This window comes from Lepidochelys kempii, chromosome 4 (assembly GCF_965140265.1).
Source record: "Lepidochelys kempii isolate rLepKem1 chromosome 4, rLepKem1.hap2, whole genome shotgun sequence".
Classification (NCBI taxonomy): Eukaryota; Metazoa; Chordata; order Testudines; family Cheloniidae; genus Lepidochelys; species Lepidochelys kempii.
This window is the reverse complement of record NC_133259.1, coordinates 53,854,836-53,876,186: the sequence shown is the minus strand read 5'-3', so window position 1 is coordinate 53,876,186 and position 21,351 is coordinate 53,854,836. Positions and strand designations below refer to the sequence as shown.

Below are 21,351 nucleotides of genomic sequence, written 5' to 3'. Positions count from 1 at the left end.
GACAAAGGGGCCCTGATTTCAGCTGGAATCCTTAGGTACTGCTGTAACACAAATAAGTAACAATAAATAGCTTTGTTCCATCCCTCTAGAAAGATACACACTCTTCTGTAGCCTTGATTAACCTAAATAATGTTTTCTTGCTGCTTTTCACTAATGGCTTGTCTACATAGGAAAGTCATACCATGTAAGCTAAGGTGTGAATTGAAATCAATAGTTAGGCTTGGAAGGATTAGATTTTTGCTAGTAAACATGAATTCCACTGTATCCATATAAACAAAAAATATATTTCTATAAATAAATATTTAAATGTAGGCAAAGCAAGAGAACTGCTGCTGGAGAACTTATTAGTTTCATGTAAGGCTATTTACTTAGTATGTTTTGACATGTGATGTTGACAAATTGTGTTTTAATAGTTACAAAGCTTTTACTTTTTGAATCTCAAGATCTACTGTCATTAAGTAACTATTGTCTGACCACCCATAATGTCCCAGGGAAAGGAAGTCAGACAATTTAAATATTTTTTTAAAATGTTTAAAATAAACATAATTATTAGCAGTCAAAGTTATTAAAAAAAAATCAAATTCTGCCAAGCCTAAATATAGCAACAACAGAATAAAGCCTCAGGCTGACACCCTCCTGGGATCGCTCCGGCTGCTCCCCGCTCCAGCTGAACCCCTCGCCCGACACTCCGCATTAACTGGAGCGCTCAGCGATACCCTGCGTGAGCGAAGTAGTCTCCGGATGGTACCATTAGCGGCTTCCGCGGGGGTGCGTATAAGACACCCGCTTCCCAACGCTTACGGGGAACAACTCGACTTGTCACCACACCCCGGAGAGCCATGGTGCAGGCCACAGCCACCAGCACAGGTGCGGCCGGTGGAACAAACCAACAGCAAGCGACGGGGGTGGCGGCAGCATCATAGGCAGGCGACGCGGGAGATTGAAGTGTCTGCGCCGCCGCCGCTAGCCAGGGGCCTCGCGAGGAGGAGGAGGCGGAGGCGGCGACGACGACGGCAGCAGCAGCAGGAGCAGCGGCCGGGGAGGAGGAAGGGAGAGTCCGAGCCTGCTGCGCCCGCCCCTCCCTCGGTAAGTACCAGTCACTGCGCAGGGGCAATTCAGGGGGCTGGAGCCAGCGCCTCGGCCGGCGGCTCCTCGCAGGCGGGTCCGCCGCCCCCCCCCCCACAGGCGGGTCCTGCTCCTGCTGAGTGAGCGAGGCCAGGGCCCCGCAGTGACACACACACGGCACCCGGTGGCTGCGGGGATACCCCCGGCTAGCCCGGCCGCCGCGGCTCCTGCGCTCCGGCTGTGCCCCAGGCCTAGCACACCTGCCCCTCCCCAAAGCGGTGCGAAGCCCTCGCCCAAGCCTGCAGCTGCGCTGGTGGCGCCGCTTCAACCTCCGCGGCCGCTGCAGGCAGAGCTGGGCGCTGCTCTAGGGCGGGCCGGGCCCGCCAGGGAGCCTCTCTGACCAATAAAGCAGAATGTATTCGTGTGTGCCCTCCTTTTTTGGGGGGCGGGGGAGAAGGTGTCACGGTGTTTCAGTTGGTGTTGTCTCTTCCCCCCGGCTGAGTTGTACGTGTGTGAGGACTTGGGTATTTCTACGTTCATAGGTCTCCCGCTGTAGGGAGACTGGGCTGCAGCTTGCATGGTCCCGCAGCAGACAGGGTTTATTGGCCTTGGTGCCTAGTTCGAGAAGTTTACAAGACAAAATGAGCAAACCTTAGTCAAACGGAAACTTGGTCTGGCTCTGCTGGGAAAGTGCGTCTACTTATCCCCACTGAATTTATACTTCGCCACGTTTGTGACTCCAGCCCTCCTTCTGTCTCCTGTGATCGCCCCTCAGTGTTCTCAGATATTTTTATTGGTCTCTACGGTGCTATGCTGACTGGGATTTGCCTTTCCTTTAGGCAAAACTCGAATGTGAGTGAAAACACTTAGGGGAATGAAAAAGGAAGAAAGGTCCTGAAGAATGCCAAATGAAATGCAAGAAGCTTCTAAGGAACTTTATGGGTGGTTATTTGTAATTTGCTAGGCCTCAAACCAGTTGAAATTTAAGAGTACAATACAGCAAAAATGCAACGTACCCTTTTGGTAGAGGACTGACTGACTGTTTTGCATTGCTTTTTGAGAGCACAGTACTTGGAATATCACTAATTATTGACCGAGGTTAACTGGTATAATACTTACTTTCTAACTATATGAGTTATAGAACTGAAAAGAAAATTGACCTTTCCAGTTCTCTTGCTTCTGTTTTTTATTTTTAAATAAAAGATTTGTGAAATGCCACATGAAATTTAAGCCACTTAATTTGTAATGGGAGTTTAGCTGAGGAACTATACCCAGCTTGTAGGACAACCCCAGAAACGCATATAGCATTTCTGATTGATCCAAAGACATGATTATCAGAAGTCCCAGCAGCGTTTTGCTGTAAAAAGCAAGGCAGGATCTAGGCAAGGAAAAAGTCTGTGCTACATGCCTGTCCTCTTCTTGTTTCCAGCTATAGACAATACTAATGTGGGAGGAGTAACAGAAAGAATCGAAACTTCAAGTGCACTGGGCAGGTTGCTAGACCAGATAGTGAAACTAGAGTCCTAAACTGTTAGGAATTTAGAAAGAGGGCGGTAATAGTTTGATATGAAAAATTTAGTTCACTTCGTGGTGTAAGCGTTTTGCATCGGAAAAGGGGATGGTCTCTTCACGTCATGCCAGGGCTGCTGTGGTGACCTGCTTGTACTAAGCACGTCGGTCCTCTCCCCCTTCCTACAGGAGCCTTTTTGGCTCGGGGAGGGATTCCCCTCCTCAACCCCTATGCTTCTACTTCCTGCTTCTGTAGAACTACAACTCCCAGTAACATCTCCGGCAGCGGTTTGAAAGTGAAAACAAACTGTAGGTTACCATTTCTTGGCAGTAGTAGTAGCAGCAGCAGCACATGTCCTTTCTCTTTTGTTTTCCGCCTTGTAGCTTGGGTGTGTACAAGAGGAGCCAGCAGTAATCGTCGCCCTGAAGAAGGGGTCGGATCTGGACCCCTCGAGTTACTTTCCAGGAGCAGCTGTCGGGCCCTCTAGGGAGGCCAGAAAGCGACTCTCTTTAAGGAGCTTTAGGCAGTAAAAATCTGCCTATGAGTCCCACATGCAATTTGGCAACGTAAGGCCAGCTGCTGTTTCTGCTGCTGCCGTCCCGATTGCTGAGGAGGGAAGCACTCTTCACCTCCACCTGCTGTGGCCGTTTCCATTACCTACCTGTGGGGCAGTCTTGCCATGTGGGGCTAGGAGAGCTGCAGCGATTTTCTGCAGTATTAAGCAGTAAATATGGAGGCTGCTTGCAAAACAGATGGCGGGGAGCAGAGTCATCCCAGCAGCGGCGTGGAGGCTCCTGGGGACGCTTCTATGGACAGTTACTTGCGATCTCAGGGTTTATATAGAAAGCGGGTTGCCAAGGATGGATCCTGTCTTTTCAGGGCTGTAGCCGAGCAGGTAAGTAGTTATTTAATTTAAGTAACCAGAAGCACTTTGCACTTCAACGCTGGCGATACCTGGAGGAAATGGATCCCATTAGTGGGTGTTAATGATGAGAGTGAAAAACGAGAGAGTGGGGATTAAAGGAACACTAGCTGTGCCAAGGGAAAGCACCACATCTCAGGGAGGGAAGAGTTTGACATATTGGTATGTGTGCACAATCTTCCTGTTCCACTTAGGGAATTTAGGTTCAGGTTTTGAACACCCCTTCTGCCCAGTCCCAGCAGTGCATTTTTAGTGTAAAATTAGCTCAAACTGGGATTTGCCACTTTTGTATAAAAAACAATCCAGGAAAGATCTTGAAAGCCCTTCCCTGCTTTATATTGTGTGAATGAGTTTGCTGAAGTTTTGGAGTAAGATCATCATTATCTTCATGTCACGCTTTCCCCCTCACTTCTGTGAAACAGCATTTTGAAAAAATAGTGTCTTAAATACAAATAGTAGTGGGAGGACTAGTGCTTCAGATTCTGAGCCAGTTATCCTGCTCATTTTGAGTGTTGATAATTATGTGAGTAATGTTTTCTTCCACAAAATTTGGACTCTAATTCTTTAAAGTTATTCTGATGGTGGGAGTTTTCTTTTAAGGTGATGATACAGGAGAAGGGGGAAACAAAGTCTGATGGACAGCTAGTACTCTGTCAATAAATATTCATTTCATATTAAATTTCTAAATTTACTGTAAATTTTGACTTGTCATTTAATTTTCAATAAGTAACTGATTTAATTTTGTACAGTTGTCAGTTTTGAAATAAATATTCATCAAAATTAATTTAAAAAAACTGATTCTTTCCAAGCTTGCATTTAACCTATATTCATTACATCATCCAATCATTAACTTTCATCAAGAGTCTTAAGAAACTGCAGCTTCTCTCTTCCTTCCTCCCCTCCCCATAGGTGTTACACTCACAATCTCTGCATATTGATGTTCGGAACGCCTGTATAAATTATCTTCGGAAAAACAGAGAAAAATTTGAAGCAGTAAGTAAATGCCATTTTTCTTCCTAAGTATTTTCTTGCTCTTTTCCTAGCTCTGCTCTACTGTTTTGTAGCAGGGTTTCTAACAACTAGATTCTACCTAGGTAGGTGTTTAAAGCAAGTGCTTTTAAAAGGAATTGCTGCTTGTTCACTACGTTGGGTGAAAAGCACAGTCCACACCAATTACTAAGCTTAACTAGTAAGAAAGTTTTAGGGCAGTATACTACCACCTTAATGAAGCATAAAGCAAAAAAACAGAGCAGGATAGAGCAGTGATCAGTTACCCAGTCTTGGGGGGCAGGCAGACTGTTTCTGTCATCATGAGATCGGATCTGGTGAATGTTCTGCATTTATCTCTCCTCCCCCCCTTGTGCCTGAATGATGTTACAAGATATAAAGGATGTGTACATAAATTATTAGAGCTACTATATCTTTAAATATTGTCATACGTATATCATAACTGACCCCAAATCCTTCTAATACATTATTACTTATTCTGATAAAACTCTAATTGGCCTTTTCTTATCTATCTTTTTTTTTTTCCCCCTGTGCTACCCTCCTCCTTACTCAATCCAATCATTTTTTCAATGCTTTAATGTGTTCCATTATTTCTTAAAACAGTTGTCTTATTCTTATGTATCTGTTTCTTGTGGCCTTGGAGTTGTTGTTTGGTTATTTTTCTCCAGTCAGTATCCATCCTCCCTAGTCTGTCTTACTATGGAGATCCACACCTGGCTAGTAAATCACACATTTGTCTGGTTTGCTTTGCCTCATTATCTACACAGACCAAGAATCCACTGAAGATAAGGCACAAACCATCTTTAGGAGATTTGATTTTTTTTTTTTTTTTTTTGCAACCTTTGAAGTTTTTTTTAGCAGATTCTAGAGCTGTGTCATAAAACATATACAGAAAGCAGAAAAAATTTGCTTTTACATTTTCTCATAACACTGTTAACTATATATCTACTTTTCTAACACTGTTCATTATACATTTCTTTACAACTAATAACTAGACCCCATGAGCTTATTGGAAGATGTACATTTCTTGGAATGCGCCCTCCCCCTTACCCCCCTTTTAAAAATGTGTACTAACCATACTAAAATAAAAAGCTATTCAGCTGTAAGTTTCCTGTGGTATTGCTCCAGATTATTAATAGATTGCTGAAGAATGTTCCCACTTACTTTATAGCAGTCATAATATAATTGTGTAAGTAAATTCTCACATTTTGATGAGTATTATATTTTTAGCATGACTAAGACTGAGATTTGACTAATAAGGTGTCATTGATACTAATGGATTTTTAAAGTGACTTTTTTTATTATGTGGTGTGATCATGTTACATGGAGCTTTTCAAACATGTAAGAAACAAAGTTCCCCAGTAAGGGGCTTATAGTCTAATTCTTACAAGCAATTTATAGTTTTATAAGGAATACCATGTCTGTAGATGTAAATTCTGTAATTGCAAACCTCTGAAAAAAATCATGGACATGATTTTTACATCCTATAATAATCCTATAGCATCATTTGATGATTGTAATCAAAGGTGGTATCGGCAGCATTTAGAGTTTGTTTACATTTGATAATTTAAGGTAACTTATGATGATAGGTCAGTGCAGGAAGGAGTACACTGTTCATGCTCTTATTTATGTGTAAAGGTCACCATAGGTAACACACAAAAACAAAGGTTCCATTGCCCACTCCGTAAATTTTCAAATAAGTACCTTTATGCTTTCTCCCATGCTGCTCCATGTGCTTGAGAGGTACTCCTTGCAGACCTTCACAGATTCTTCTTAAAACCTCCTTTGCCAAGATGCTTACAAAAAACTTGACAACAGTTAAGCTTTGGTGTGCTGAAACCTCTACCTATCCTGCTGACCAATATTGTCTCATTGTTTCTTTGTATTCCCACGTCTGTCTCTCAGAATCATGCTTAGACTGTAAGATCTTTGGGGTGGGGACCACCTTTATGTTCTGGTGTTTGTATAGCACCTCGCATAGTGGGGTCCTGGTCCAGGACTAGGGCTCCTGGGTATTATGGTAATTAATAATCTAATAAACCATTTTCGATAATATTTTTACAGTTTATAGAGGGGCCATTTGAAGAGTATTTAAAATGTTTGGAAAACCCACAGGTATGTATTACTTAATTAAACTTGCATTATAGAATATAATATCTATTTATTTTGGCTGACTGAAATTAGCTTAAGATATCTCAGTGCATTATATGTAGAACGTGTACAGACACATTTGATGTATGCATACACTGTTTTGGAGTTTCAATTTATTTGAAAAAAATTCTCTTTCAAAAATGACAATTTTGAAAGATCATAAAATTACATGTGGGCAGATGCTTGCTTCTGTATTTGTTTTGTTTTTGTGTGGTATGACAACAGTGTATGTAAGAAGAGGACTATGGTTTTTTAAGCAGTTTTTGTTCAGTCTCTGGCTGCATTTCCTTTTTTAATTATGTAATAGTCTTTGTCACCATCACCAGCAGTGGTACCATAGTTGGCACAGGTGGTAGGCCTCTGCTTCCCACATGACTATATCTCTCTTGTTGGTATGTGAAATCTATGGAGTGAGAGGGACTGGTGTTCCAGGGAGTATTAACTTACCTACAGTACCATTCTTATGATACTCTGAAAGGGAAACACATTTTTAAAAAATGAACCAAAACAGTTGTGGGTTTTTTTTTTTTGGTTTTTTTAAATTTTAAATATTCTTTTAAAACCCAAATGTCGCTCCCTTGTGCTAGTGGACAAGCATCAGAAAATGAAACTGACCAGTTTTCTTTATACAAGCTTAAGGAAGTACAAATGGTAAATAAAAACCTAAATGGAAATTCTCTCAGTTTGTTATCTAAGGTGCTAACAAAGGTGAGGAGATTTGGCTTTTGAAAATATGATGTTTAACTCTCCAGAGTATAGGAAAAACAAAATAAAAAGAAAGTGATGCAGTAACTAGAATTAACTAACATTACTAGATCTAGCTAATAAAATATTTTTTTAAGAGCGAGACATTTTTAATAACGTGTACATGCACCCATTCTCAGAGGTCCTACCATGACCTTTCTGCCATTCCAAAAAGGTCATGAGACTATATGGCCACCCAAGTGAACTTTTGTTCTCAGCTTCTACAAATGATCTGCAAAGGAAAAATAATGGATTTGTGTCTTTTACTTCTTTATGGCCTTATCTGCGTAGGGGTGTCTAGTCACTGGTGAAACTATAGTGATGTAGCTGCATAGCACAAACTCCTAGTCTAGATACTGTGCACTGATGTAATCCATGACTTTCTCCCATAAACTAATTTAAATTGTGGTTTACAGCAGGGAAGCATGTTTACAGTAGAGGTTGCATTGATGCAGCTACATTAGTGGCAAAACCCCTTGGCATAGACATGCCCTATCATGTGTACAAAAATCAGGAAAGCTCTACCTGTATAATGTAAAATGGGCTGTTTTGCTTTTTATTTTTAAAGAAGCCAAAGAGGACACACGGGGTATTACTTTTACTCCTCTCTTAACTACATTTCAGAAAATAGGCAACTAGAAATTCATCTTTCAGCTCTGTGCTAAATTAATTTCAGTTGATTTAGTTTAGTATGAAATTAACAAACTTTTAAAAAAAAACCCTGAAGAATAAAAACTAAAGGTCCAGTCACATCTTAAATAAGAGTTGTTGGACAATGCATTAGGGTGGTAATGAATACAGCAACTTTCACTTCTTAGGGCTTGTTTACAGTAGGAGTTTATTATGCCTTGTTAGTTTGTGTACATTAAAAAGACGTGTATCCACACAACACAACTCTGAAAGCATACTAACCAGTTAGTTAATACGTATTCTTTAATGCACTTTGAAAATGTATTAAGTTAATTGCATATTGAGTTAGAGGTTTGAATCTGGCTATGTTAGTATTGACCATAGCTCTTTATCATCTGTCAGCTGTTTGATCTTTGAGAAGCAAGGTGTTAGCCTCATTCTAGATACTAGTGGATAGGTGTGCACATAAAAATAACACCACCAGAACCATGATGTTGTTTTTTGTTGGCAATCTCTGCAGAACTACATGGTTATCTCTGAAGTGGTCCCTCCAGTTACGCATTAAGGCACTCCACCAGTCATTGTGAAGAAGCTTGTGTTTGTTTTCTGTGTCTGTCTTGGAATTTGATTAAACAGAAGACTTGAATTCCAGGATACTCATTCCAGTACCTTTTTGTACCTACATTAAGGAACAGAATTTAAAATGTAGGTTTTGAGTGCCAGGTTGCTTTGATATTACTTCTCTAAAGGAGAATCTTGACAACCCGTTCAGATTTGTTGAAGGAACAATCGAGAATGGATTAAAGAGAGCCATTAGAATTAATTTGGACTTTCAAAAAGTCTTTGATAAAGTTCTCACTGGAAAATATTAGTGTCAGAATTGCTTCTCTGCTTTACGCTTGCACTGGGTGGGGAATTGCAGAAGTTGGTAACTTACTGAAGTCCATATGTGCCCCCCCTCTGTCCTGTTTGTGGCAGGGAAGTAATGGCTGCACAGAATCTACTGTCCCTCTTGCACATGGACCCAAGGTCCAGGGATGCTGTATAGGGGATTATAGGTGGAGAGTATGATTTAATCCTCTTTATAGCCTGTGTGGCTGTGGTAAGATCACTCACAAGCTGCAGTTACACTAGATAGGAACAAATTTTACAAGGCATGTCAACTATTGTACTTCAGGACAGTGGGCCCCTAAATGCCTGATCCAGCACTCCCTGAAGTCCATGTTAGTCTTTTCATTGATTTTTAATGGGACGTGGATTGTGTCCTAACTGCCTGGAGTTTGGAAGACTCTTCCCTCCCTATATAGGCAGCAATATTGTGTAATTGTCTAGTATGGGTGATTTATACTTACAAACAAGGTACCAGACTGGATGGGCATGTGGTTTATAGGTGGAGAGTACGAGTTAATTCTTTTACATCCCATGTGGCTACAGTAAGATTGCCCACAATCTGCTGTCACACTACAGAGGAACAAATTTAATAAAGGGATGTTATGTGAATTCCTATTACATTATGCTTTATAAAGCATAATCATATGATATTGAGTTTAGAACATCTATTAAAAAAAGAAAAAAGGCATAGCGGGGAAAAAAATGAACACTGATAGAAATGATTTTCTTATCTTCAGGGTAATAACCATTTACTTTTTTCTTGCTGATTAACTTAAGGGGCAGGGAGGGAAGACAGCAGATTCTTATCTCACTATGATACTTATAGGTGAATGTAGGCAGCAACAGCAAGTGGGCAATAACTGGCTGATATAGACAATAAGTTGTCTGTCCTGTCTGGTTATGAAACAAAAGATCTTTCAGGGTAAAAGGCAAGATTTTTGCACTGCCTAGGCCGTAGTATCTTAGTTCCCCAATGTATTTAGAAATAGAAATAATAGTATGACACCTCTCAGAATGGGTGCTTATTTAGGCCTGTTTCTCTTTATTTAATTTAAGACCTGCAAGGACAGTTTTAAAGGTATTGGGTAAAATTTTCAAAAGCACCTAATAGACTTAGGAGTGGTGACTTTTAGTGGGAGGTAGGCTTCAAAGAGTATGTCTACACTACGGAATAAGGTCGAATTTATAGAAGTCGGTTTTTTAGAAATCGGTTTTGTATATTCGAGTGTGTGTGCCCCCACAGAAAATGCTCTAAGTGCATTAATTCGGCGGAGTGCTTCCACAGTACCGAGGCTAGAGTCGACTTCCGGAGCGTTGCACTGTGGATAGCTATCCCACAGTTCCCGCAGTCTCCGCTGCCCATTGGAATTCTGGGTTGAGATCCCAATGCCTGATGGGGCTAAAACATTGTCGCGGGTGGTTCTGGGTACATATTGTCAGGCCCCCCCTTCCCTCCCTCCCTCCGTGAAAGCAAGGGCAGACAACCATTTCGCGCCTTTTTTCCTGAGTTACCTGTGCAGACGCCATACCATGGCAAGCATGGAGCCCGCTCAGGTAACCGTCACCATATGTCTCCTGGGTGCTGGCAGACGCGGTACGGCATTGCTACACAGTAGCAGCAACCCATTGCCTTGTGGCAGCAGATGGTACAGTATGACTGGTAGCCGTCCTCGTCACGTCCAAGGTGCTCCTGGCCACGTCGGCTGGGAACGTCTGGGCAGACATGTGCGCAGGGACTAAATTTGGAGTGACTTGACCAGGTCATTCTCTTTAGTCCTGCAGTCAGTCCTATTGAACCGTCTTATGGTGAGCAGGCAGGCGATAAGGATTGCTAGCAGTCCTATTGCATCATCTTCTGCCGGGCAGGCAAGAGATGAGGATGGCTAGCAGTCGTACTGCACCATCTTCTGCTGAGCAGCCATGAGATGTGGATGGCATGCAGTCCTTCTGCACCGTCTGCTGCCAGCCAAAGATCTAAAAGATAGATGGAGTGGATCAAAACAAGAAATAGACCAGATTTGTTTTGTACTCATTTGCCTCCTCCCCCGTCTAGGGGACTCGTTCCTCTAGGTCACACTGCAGTCACTCACAGAGAAGGTGCAGCGAGGTAAATCTAGCCAAGTATCAATCAGAGGCCAGACTAACCTCCTTGGTGCACCTAAGTTATTGTTCTTATTGGAACATTTCTTATTGGAACCCTCCGTGAAGTCCTGCCTGAAATACTCCTTGATGTAAAGCCACCCCCTTTGTTGATTTTAGCTCCCTGAAGCCAACCCTGTAAGCTGTGTCGCCAGTTGCCCCTCCCTCCGTCAGAGCAATGGCAGACAGTCGTTCCGCGCCTTTTTTCTGTGCGGACGCCATACCAAGGCAAGCATGGAGGCCGCTCAGATCACTTTGGCAATTAGGAGCACATTAAACACCACACGCATTATCCAGCAGTATATGCAGCACCAGAACCTGGCAAAGTGATACCGGGCGAGGAGGCGACGTCAGCACGGTCACGTGAGTGATCAGGACATGGACACAGATTTCTCTGAAAGCATGGGCCCTGCCAATGCATGCATCATGGTGCTAATGGGGCAGGTTCATGCTGTGAAACGCCGATTCTGGGCTCAGGGAAACAAGCACAGACTGGTGGGACCGCATAGTGTTGCAGGTCTGGGACGATTCCCAGTGGCTGCGAAACTTTTGCATGCATAAGGGCACTTTCATGGAACTTTGTGACTTGCTTTCCCCTGCCCTGAAGCGCATGAATAACAAGATGAGAGCAGCCCTCACAGTTGAGAAGCGAGTGGCGATAGCCCTGTGGAAGCTTGCAACGCCAGAGAGCTACCAGTCAGTTGGGAATCAATTTGGAGTGGGCAAATCTACTGTTGGGGCTGCTGTGATGCAAGTAGACCACGCAATCAAAGATCTGCTGATATCAAGAGTAGTGACCCTGGGAAATGTGCAGGTCATAGTGGATGGTTTTGCTGCAATGGGATTCCCTAACTGTGGTGGGGCCATAGACGGAACCCATATCCCTATCTTGGCACCGGAGCACCAAGCCGCCGAGTACGTAAACCGCAAGGGGTACTTTTCAGTAGTGCTGCAAGCTCTGGTGGATCACAAGGGACGTTTCACCAACATCAACGTGGGATGGCCGGGAAAGGTACATGACGCTCACATCTTCAGGAACTCTGGTCTGTTTCAAAAGCTGCAGGAAGAGACTTTATTCCCAGACCAGAAAATAACTGTTGGGGATGTTGAAATGCCTATAATTATCCTTGGGGACCCAGCCTACCCCTTAATGCCATGGCTCATGAAGCCGTACACAGGCAGCCTGGACAGTAGTCAGGAGCTGTTCAACTACAGGCTGAGCAAGTGTAGAATGGTGGTAGAATGGTGCATTTGGACGTTTAAAAGTGCGCTGGCGCAGTTTACTGACTCGGTTAGACCTCAGCGAAACCAATATTCCCACTGTTATTACTGCTTGCTGTGCGCTCCACAATATCTGTGAGAGTAAGGGGGAGACGTTTATGGCGGGGTGGGAGGTTGAGGCAAATCGCCTGGCTGCTGGTTACGCTCAGCCAGACACCAGGGCGGTTAGAAGAGCACAGGAGGGCGCGGTACGCATCAGAGAAGCTTTGAAAACCAGTTTTATGACTGGCCAGGCTACGGTGTGAAAGTTCTGTTTGTTTCTCCTTGATGAAACCCCCCCACCCCTTGGTTCACTCTACTTCCCTTTAAGCTAACTAGCCTCCCCTCCTCCCTTTGATCACCGCTTGCAGAGGCAATAAAGTCATTGTTGCTTCACATTCATGCATTCTTTATTCATTCGTCACACAAATAGGGGGATGACTACCAAGGTAGCCCAAGAGGGGTGGTGGAGGAGGGAAGGAAAATGCCACAGAGCACTTTAAAAGTTTACAACTTTAAAATTATTGAATGCCAGCCTTCTTTTTTTTTTTTTTGGGCAATCCTCTGTGGCGGAGTGGCTGGTTGGCCGGTGGCGCCCCCCCCCCCCACCGCGTTCTTGGGCGTCTGGGTGTGGAGGCTATGGAACTTGGGGAGGAGGGCGGTTGGTTACACAGGGGCTGTAGTGGCAGTCTGTGCTCCAGCTGCCTTTGCTGCAGCTCAACCATACACTGGAGCATACTGGTTTGGTCCTCCAGCAGTCTCAGCATTGAATCCTGCCTCCTCTCATCACACTGCCACCACATTTGAGCTTCAGCCCTGTCTTCAGCCCGCTACCTCTCCTTCCGGTCATTTTGTGCTTTCCTGCACTCTGACATTATTTGCCTCCACGCATTTGTCTGTGCTCTGTCAGTGTGGGAGGACAGCATGAGCTCGGAGAACATTTCATCTCGAGTGCATTTTTTTTTCTTTCTAATCTTCACTAGCCTCTGGGAAGGAGAAGATCCTGTGATCATTGAAACACATGCAGCTGGTGGAGAGGAAAAAAAAAGGGGACAGCGGTATTTAAAAAGACACATTTTATAAAACAGTGGCTACAGTCTTTCAGGGTAAACCTTGCTGTTAACATTACATACATAGCACATGTGCTTTCGTTACAAGGTCACATTTTGCCTCCCCCCTCACCGCGTGGCTACCCCCTCAACCCTCCCCGCTCCCTGTGGCTAACAGCAGGGAACATTTCTGTTTAGCCACAGGCAAACAGCCCAGCAGGAACAGGCTCCTCTGAGTGTCCCCTGAAGAAAAGCACTCTATTTCAACCAGGTGACCATGAATGATATCTCACTCTCCTGAGGATAACACAGAGAGATAAAGAACGGATGTTGTTTGAATGCCAGCAAACATACACTGCGATGCTTTGTTGTACAATGATTCCCGAGTAAGTGTTACTGGCCTGGAGTGGTAAAGTGTCCTACCATGAAGGACACAATAAGGCTGCCCTCCCCAGAAACCTTTTGCAAAGGCTTTGGGAGTACATCCAGGAGAGCCGCGAATGCCAGGACAAAGTAATCCTTTCACATGCTTGCTTTTAAACCATGTATAGTATTTTAAAAGGTACACTCACCGGAGATCCCTTCTCTGCCTGCTGGGTCCAGGAGGCAGCCTTGGGTGGGTTCGGGGGGTACTGGCTCCAGGTCCAGGGTGAGAAACAGTTCCTGGCTGTCAGGAAAACCGGTTTCTCCGCTTGCTTGCTGTGAGCTATCTACAACCTCATCATCATCTTCTTGTCCCCAAAACCTGCTTCAGTGTTGCCTCCATCTCCATTGAAGGAGTCAGACAACACGGTTGGGGTAGTGGTGGCTGAACCCCCCTAAAATGGCATGCAGCTCATCATAGAAGCGGCATGTTTGGGGCTCTGACCCGGAGCGGCCGTTCGCCTCTCTGGTTTTCTGGTAGGCTTGCCTCAGCTCCTTCAGTTTCACGCGGCACTGCTTCGGGTCCCTGTTATGGCCTCTGTCCTTCATGCCCTGGGAGATTTTGACAAAGGTTTTGGCATTTCAAAAACTGGAATGGAGTTCTGATAGCACGGATTCCTCTCCCCATACAGCAATCAGATCCCGTACCTCCCGTTCGGTCCATGCTGGAGCTCTTTTGCGATTCTGGGACTCCATCATGGTCCCCTCTGCTGATGAGCTCTGCATGGTCACCTGCAGCTTGCCACGCTGGCCAAACAGGAAATGAGATTCAAAAGTTCGCGGTTCTTTTCCTGTCTACCTGGCCAGTGCATCTGAGTTGAGAGTGCTGTCCAGAGCGGTCACAATGGAGCATTCTGGGATAACTCCTGGAGGCCAATACCATCGAATTGTGTCCACAGTTCCCCAAATTCGAGCCGGCAAGGCCGATTTAAGCACTAATCCACTAGTCGGGTGGAGTAAGGAAATCGATTTTAAGAGCCCTTTAAGTCAAAATAAAGGGCTTCATCGTGTGGACGGGTGCAGGTTTACGTCAATTTAACGCTGCTAAATTCGACCTAAAGTCCTAGTGTAGACCAGGGCAAAGTCAGTTTTCAAAATTTTACCCATTGGTTGCCTAGGTTGACTTACGTACCTTTACAACTTTATTTTCGTTACGTTTTGATCCCAGATTACATTTTCTTATGCATGATGATCTTTCATTCTCTAAATCTGTGAAGAGAACAACTATGAAAAACCGTTTCTGTACAGGTTTCAGAGTAACAGCCGTGTTAGTCTGTATTCGCAAAAAGAAAAGGAGTACTTGTGGCACCTTAGAGACTAACCAATTTATTTGAGCATAAGCTTTCGTGAGCTACAGTTCACTAGACGATGAAGTGAGCTGTAGCTCATGAAAGCTTATGCTCAAATAAATTGGTTAGTCTCTAAGGTGCCACAAGTACTCCTTTTCTTTTTGCGTTTCTATACATTATTCCAAGTTACAAAATCTATGACTTTGATGTTCCATATTCCAAAATGAGCGTGACCACACAAAGTAAAACCTTTGGCTGAAATCCAGGCTTAGAATGTTGTGTATTATCTCATGGAAGTGATTTTTTTGCCCTTTTTTTTTTGTTTGTTTTGGTTTATCCAAATGTGCAATAAAACTTTAGTTTATTTGAAAGAATTGCTTTGTTTTTCTTTTTCCATATAGGAGTGGGTTGGACAAGTGGAAATAAGTGCCCTTTCTCTTATGTACAAGTAAGCAAAATTTGAATACTATTTAATGTTGTATAATGGGAAAAATGCAACCTATTTCAATTAATCAGGTGTATATATGAAGTATTTGGCTAATTAAACATTATTTGAAAAATTTGGTCTTTAAATAATGGATCATTCATGTTGAAAAACCAAACAATGTCAATGAAATATTACTTTCAAAGTACTAGGTGAGCTTTAGGTGCATGAAGTTGCATGTTACTTTGTATGAGGTTCTTTGCGGTTTGCATTTTAGGCAGCCAGTGAGACTCAGTTTTAGAGCCATGAACTCTGGACAGATGAAAGATGATAGAACTGCTGGTGAGGACATATTTAATCTCTAAGGACAGGCTGCTGGTGGTCTTGTTGCTTCATTACTTTTTGCTGGATAGTTATGGGCCAGATTTATCCCTAGTGTAGACAGGCGCAACTCCATTGAAGACCGTCATTTCACTTGCTTGCACCAGTACTGAATCTGGATTTATGTCTCTAGACAGAACCACTTACCTGACCTCATAACTGGAGGGGGAAGTCTGGTGGTGAAATAAAAATAGATAAATTGCTCTGAAGGCAGGATATATTTGCATCCAGGACCCCAAGTGTTAAACACCAAGACAGACACACACCAGGGAACCTCCTCTTCTCATTAGCAAGTGGTGGGAGGAGTGTGGTGCTGGTATTTCCCTGCAGAGTGAAATGCAAGAATCTTTACAGTTTCCACGGTATGCATCCGATGAAGTGAGCTGTAGCTCACGAAAGCTCATGCTCAAATAAATTGGTTAGTCTCTAAGGTGCCACAAGTACTCCTTTTCTTTTTGCAAGAATCTTTTCAGCTTCACACCGCTACTGGGAAAGCGGGGGCAGCAGCAGAGGCACTGGCATGTTTAGAGGGGAAACCACCACCTCCTCTTTCTGGAGGAGGTGGGAGGAAAAATCGTGTTTCCCTTCCCCCTTTCTGAGAAAAGAAAGGGAAGCAAGAGGAGGTATACATTTACAGGCATAGGGAGGGATGACAGGCTACTCTTGCCAGACACTAGTCAAGAAAAAAAATGGAAGATCAGACCAGTTTCTGCTCCATCCCAATCGTTGTTACTGGCCTTTTGTTGGCTGATGTCTGGTAATTTTTTCTAGATCTCCTGAAAAAAGATGGCTTCTTTGAAAGACGGAAGAACTTAATGATCAAGGAGATTTAGAATACATTTTTCCTTTCCAAACTATTGCTTCTTGATTTGTTTTTAGAATATTTTTCTCTCTCTAAAAATTTACCTATGAACACACTAATTAATCTTGCAGAGTTTTAGTGTTTCTGATTAGATTAGGAGACTAAGAAATTGGAAAAAACAATAGTGATTACTGAACAAAGAATTAAAATAGTGGGAATTTTATCCAAAGGAGAAATACAAAAGATAATGATGGAGATTGATAGATATTCTCTTTCACTCACACTCTTGTGGAACAGAAAAGGCAAATAAGATAGCATGTGGGTTTTAACTGTGAATTTTCCAGTTCTTGTTAGTTTGTATCACTTTTGACATTTTATGTGCTACTTTTTATGGTAATAAAAGAAAAAACTTCTCTTTAAATGCAAATTTGGAATAATATAGTTTAGTTAAGTTATAATATGGAATAGGCTCTTTGTGTGTTTGTGTTGAATCCTTCTAAGTGTGATATGGAAGAGTTATTTCCACTTGAAAAGCCATCACTGCATTTGTGCAACATCTACTTGGCAACACATACCTTTGTACAAGGTGAATCTCAGTGTTGGATTGACCAGTTTTGGAGATGGAAATCCTCTAACTGCACAACAGTTCAGTGTGGCAGGGATAGTACAAACTTCCTCATGTTGCCTCACCAATGTTCTTCAACTCTGTTATAGGAATAAGAAACCAGTCTCCATGCCTGTTAATATATTATTAATATTTATATGCAAAGCAACAAATGAGTTTCAGTTGGTTACCATATTACATTAGCCATTTGACAAGAAATGAAACAAAATTAGGAGGCCTCTATACACTGTTGATTTTTACTTCTTGATTATAGTACATTAACCATTCTAAACTAGTGGAGTGAGAAGTTCTATGAGAATTTTGAATAGTTACTTGGGGGAGAAACATCCTGACTTAAACTAAACTACCTTCTGCATTTGTCCAGATTGTTAATGCTTTGGTATTTATAACTCTCAATTTTATGGTCTGATGTTTCCAAGTTTAACTTTTACTGGTTTCATACAGTGAGATTCTACGTTAACTGAGTATAATGGATTTATATATCATGTTATTGTTTAGAGGAATAGTATTGTATTCATCTGCAAGGTTCACTTGTACTTTGGGCTGGTCGAAATTCTCTGAATCTGTTTTTGGGCAGAAAATTGAGGGTTGTGGGTTTTTTTTTTTTTTTCTTTAGTGCCTAGTTTCCATGGTGTGTGTGGGTTTGTTTTTAATCAGAAAACTGACATATTTTGACTTAGAAATACTACTGTGGTACTGCATGGAAGTCAGAGTTCAGTTGCCTCATGACCCCATTGTCCTCTATGGACTGGGTTTCCCCAAGACATACTGTGGCCTAGGATTCCCATGATGCACTGCTTTCCCTCTCCAGGCGGGTGAAGGACCATAGTGCACCATAAGAGATGTAGTCCAATCAGAGAGCTTAGCCTATAGAGGAAAATAAGACGAGGCAACCAAACTATAGCTCCCGTGAGGTACTGCACCAGGAGTTCCAAAATATTTTGGTATTTGAATTTCTGCTGAGAAAATCAAAATTTTCTGTGGCAAATAACCAACCCCCCCCCCCTGCTTATACTAATGTTACTCACTATTCTTGATTGGGTTTTTTTTGTTTTTTTTTAAGCAGTCTTATCCTTAGATAGTCCTTGAATTTTCGCTTGGATTCTCACTCTGAATATATTTTCACTTGAATTCTTGTTTTTTCTAGGAAGGATTTTATAATATATCAGGAACCAAATGCTTCTCCTTCACGTGTAACTGAAAATGGCTTTCCTGACAAGGTAAAACAAAACCATCCAAAAATATTTTTATGACTAATGTAAGATGCAATTATCAAATAACATGTTCTTAAAGTAAATAGGTAATCACAAGTCTCATTACTCAATACACAAGTAATGTATATTTTTAATAGCCTAGGACTTGTGACATTCTCAAACTGTAACAACAGTCTTCTCTAATGAAATATGAAACAACAGTAAAATTCTCAAAACAGTGTGGCCCCTAGTTTTGGACATTTAATGGAACAATAGAATGAAATCATAACTTATGTCTACAGAAATAACTCAAATTGTAATATGTTTGATAGCTATTTGGTTAGGTATTAATATGTAGTTGGCTTATTTAAAAAGGGGTCTTAAATTCCTTAGTATTGTACATGTTTATAATATCAAATTATCTGCTACAAATCAAACCTCTTACATACATTTTTCTGTATTACTAGAATTTTTCTATTTGACTAGATCCAGTGAATATCCACAGAAAATTATAGTATATTTTTTTCTCTCTAGTAATTATGAAGTCCTGAAAATTTTTCAGCACAGTATGTGGGCACATAGCATCTTTTTTTAATGCAGTTCTGTGATCACTTTATAAAATGAACATGAAAAATCACTTGTTTAAATATCCTTTCTTTCCTCTTCTCTAGATACTATTGTGTTTTTCAAATGGAAATCACTATGATATTGTTTATCCTATAGAGTATACAGAAAGAGCTGCTTTGTGCCAATGTAAGTACTATTTTGGTAGGTAAGCTTTGCAGTAAACTATATGGTTTCACCAAAGGCTCCAAAAAGTGATTGCCATTTGTTTAGAGCTATTAATAAATCTTCATGTAGAGCTCTTTTCCTTTGCTTAAAGTATAGTTGTACCTAAACCTACCATTGTAGTGATGTGGTTTTCAACTCGTGTAGAACTACAGTCAACAAAGGCTGCATGATCCTGACCAGAGATTTGGATTATGATCTTGTTATCTTTTGAGACATGATGAAATTGATTGCGTATAGTAAAGGAAAGAGAGAGATCAGTATTTATCATTTGTAAGGCTAAATGCAAAAGAAATAGAAAAGGATAGCCTAGGTTAGTTCCTCTTTATTGGGCCTGGATACTCTATCATTGAGACTTCAACCTCCTAATTCATAGTGAATTGCATTATCACTTGGCCACAATGCCAGTTTTATATCTGTACTCTAAACAATAAGAGAAAATTTGTCAATGTTAATCTTCGAGTCCTTGCATGTCTGAATTTCCACTGAAGTCAGGTGTGTTAATGAGCAGCCCAAAGGCCTCTGTCAGGTATTAGGGCCCACTGTGCCAGGTACTCTACAGACATAGGCCTTCATTCTTCAGTAGGGCACAGTGTGCATGCCCATCCAATTGCACGACCCCAAAGAGCTGAGGGCTTAGTTTTTAGTAGTGCTGAGCATCCACAGTTGAAATCAATGGGAACTTCAGGGGCTCTGCACTTGTAAAAATCTGGTGCTTATAATCTGTAAACTGTTATTCCATTTCTTCTTCACCTAACATTTCAAAAAGTTTTCTTGACACTATTTAAAATAACCTCTCAAATGTTGAGTAAAATCTCATTTACAGTCATTAAATCCTAACTGATTTCTCCCCCAGCTCTTCTTTATGAATTGTTGTATGAAAAAGTGTTTTGTACTGATGTGAATAAAATCCTAGTGGAACTTGGTGTGACAGAAGAAAATAATGGTAGCAGTGAAGTGTCTGATTCAGATTCAGAAGACGACAACTGCAAGTAAGGGATATTTTAAAATTAATTATTCAGTTATGGTTGAACAATTCACAGTGATTAGATATTCAGTAGAGCTCCTGGCAGGAAGCAAAATGCTATGTGTCATTCTTTTACTTTCAAGAGGGAGGAAAAAGGTCAAGTGTGAATTGTAATGCTCATGAAAGTATGAAATTTGTACTGTTCACTAGATCTTATATAGGATTTTGTGGTGCCTTCTGCAATCAGAGGGGTGGTTTTGCCTGCATTCCAGGTTTGGCTCACCTGTAGTAGAGGAAGTTCTATCACTGCTGCATGCCCCCTCTTCCTGTCAAACCACAGAAGCAGCTCTGTGGGGAATTTGGCAGTGTTCCAGCTCCATATGGGAGGGAGGGAATGTAATGAGGTATGAGGGTTGTCTGTGTAGGATTCTCCTCCTGCTGAAAACCATTGGAGGAAACCACTTCAGAAAGAAGGTCAAATTCTGATCTTGTTTAAATGTGTGTAAATAGTGAGTAACTCCATAGACTACAGAGGAATTATTCCAGATTTACACTCGTGTAACTGAGAGCAGAATTTAGACAAGAATCTGCTTCAACTTGTGATGCTTCCTTCTCTGTGGAATGCCCACTGGGAGGGGTCCCAGGGCAACTGGGGGAGCCCTTGGCAGCATGGCTTTTGCAATGTATCAGTATTTGAATCCTTATGAGCATATGATGCTAAATAATGTATTTTTGTAACTGAGGGCATATAGTCATTTGAGACTAGACTGAGACCACCAAACTCTTCTTTCTTTTTTACTTTATCCAGATTTCCAATGAGAGAAAGCTAGTGCTTGTAACCTTACTCCTGTCTCAACACGAATTACATACAATTTGCTGCTTTCATTAAGCAGTATTTTAAAATTATTTTTTCTTGTTTTTAGGGAAAAGTTGAGTTTAGTGTGTGTGTTCTTAATTATTTATCTGGAGGGAGTTTTATTTTATTTTATTTTATTTTTGAGGAAGAGTGAATCTAATTTTCATAGAAATTAAAATTTTTGCCATAGCTGCTATTATGTAATGAAGAAAGCAGTAAACTGTTCAAATGCA

The 21,351-nt window shown here is 41.8% G+C and overlaps 1 protein-coding gene across 7 annotated transcripts in view; it reads left to right on the top strand.

The window, feature by feature from the left end:
- The first annotated feature begins 822 nt into the window (after nt 1–822).
- OTUD4 (OTU deubiquitinase 4) overlaps nt 823–21,351 on the top strand; it is a 47,092-nt gene continuing 26,563 nt past the window's right edge. For 2 of the 7 annotated variants that reach the window (XM_073341269.1, XM_073341268.1), the window contains exons 1-8: nt 834–1,086; nt 2,959–3,470; nt 4,407–4,490; nt 6,570–6,620; nt 15,483–15,529; nt 18,461–18,533; nt 19,178–19,259; nt 20,152–20,287. In XM_073341269.1, the coding sequence (XP_073197370.1) occupies nt 3,306–3,470; nt 4,407–4,490; nt 6,570–6,620; nt 15,483–15,529; nt 18,461–18,533; nt 19,178–19,259; nt 20,152–20,287 (638 nt within the window). In that variant the 5' untranslated portion in view covers nt 834–1,086; nt 2,959–3,305. Of the gene's footprint in view, nt 1,087–2,958; nt 3,471–4,406; nt 4,491–6,569; nt 6,621–15,482; nt 15,530–18,460; nt 18,534–19,177; nt 19,260–20,151; nt 20,292–21,351 lie in introns of those variants that run through there. The other 5 variants (XM_073341272.1, XM_073341271.1, XM_073341264.1 and 2 more) reach the window with 5 other exon arrangements.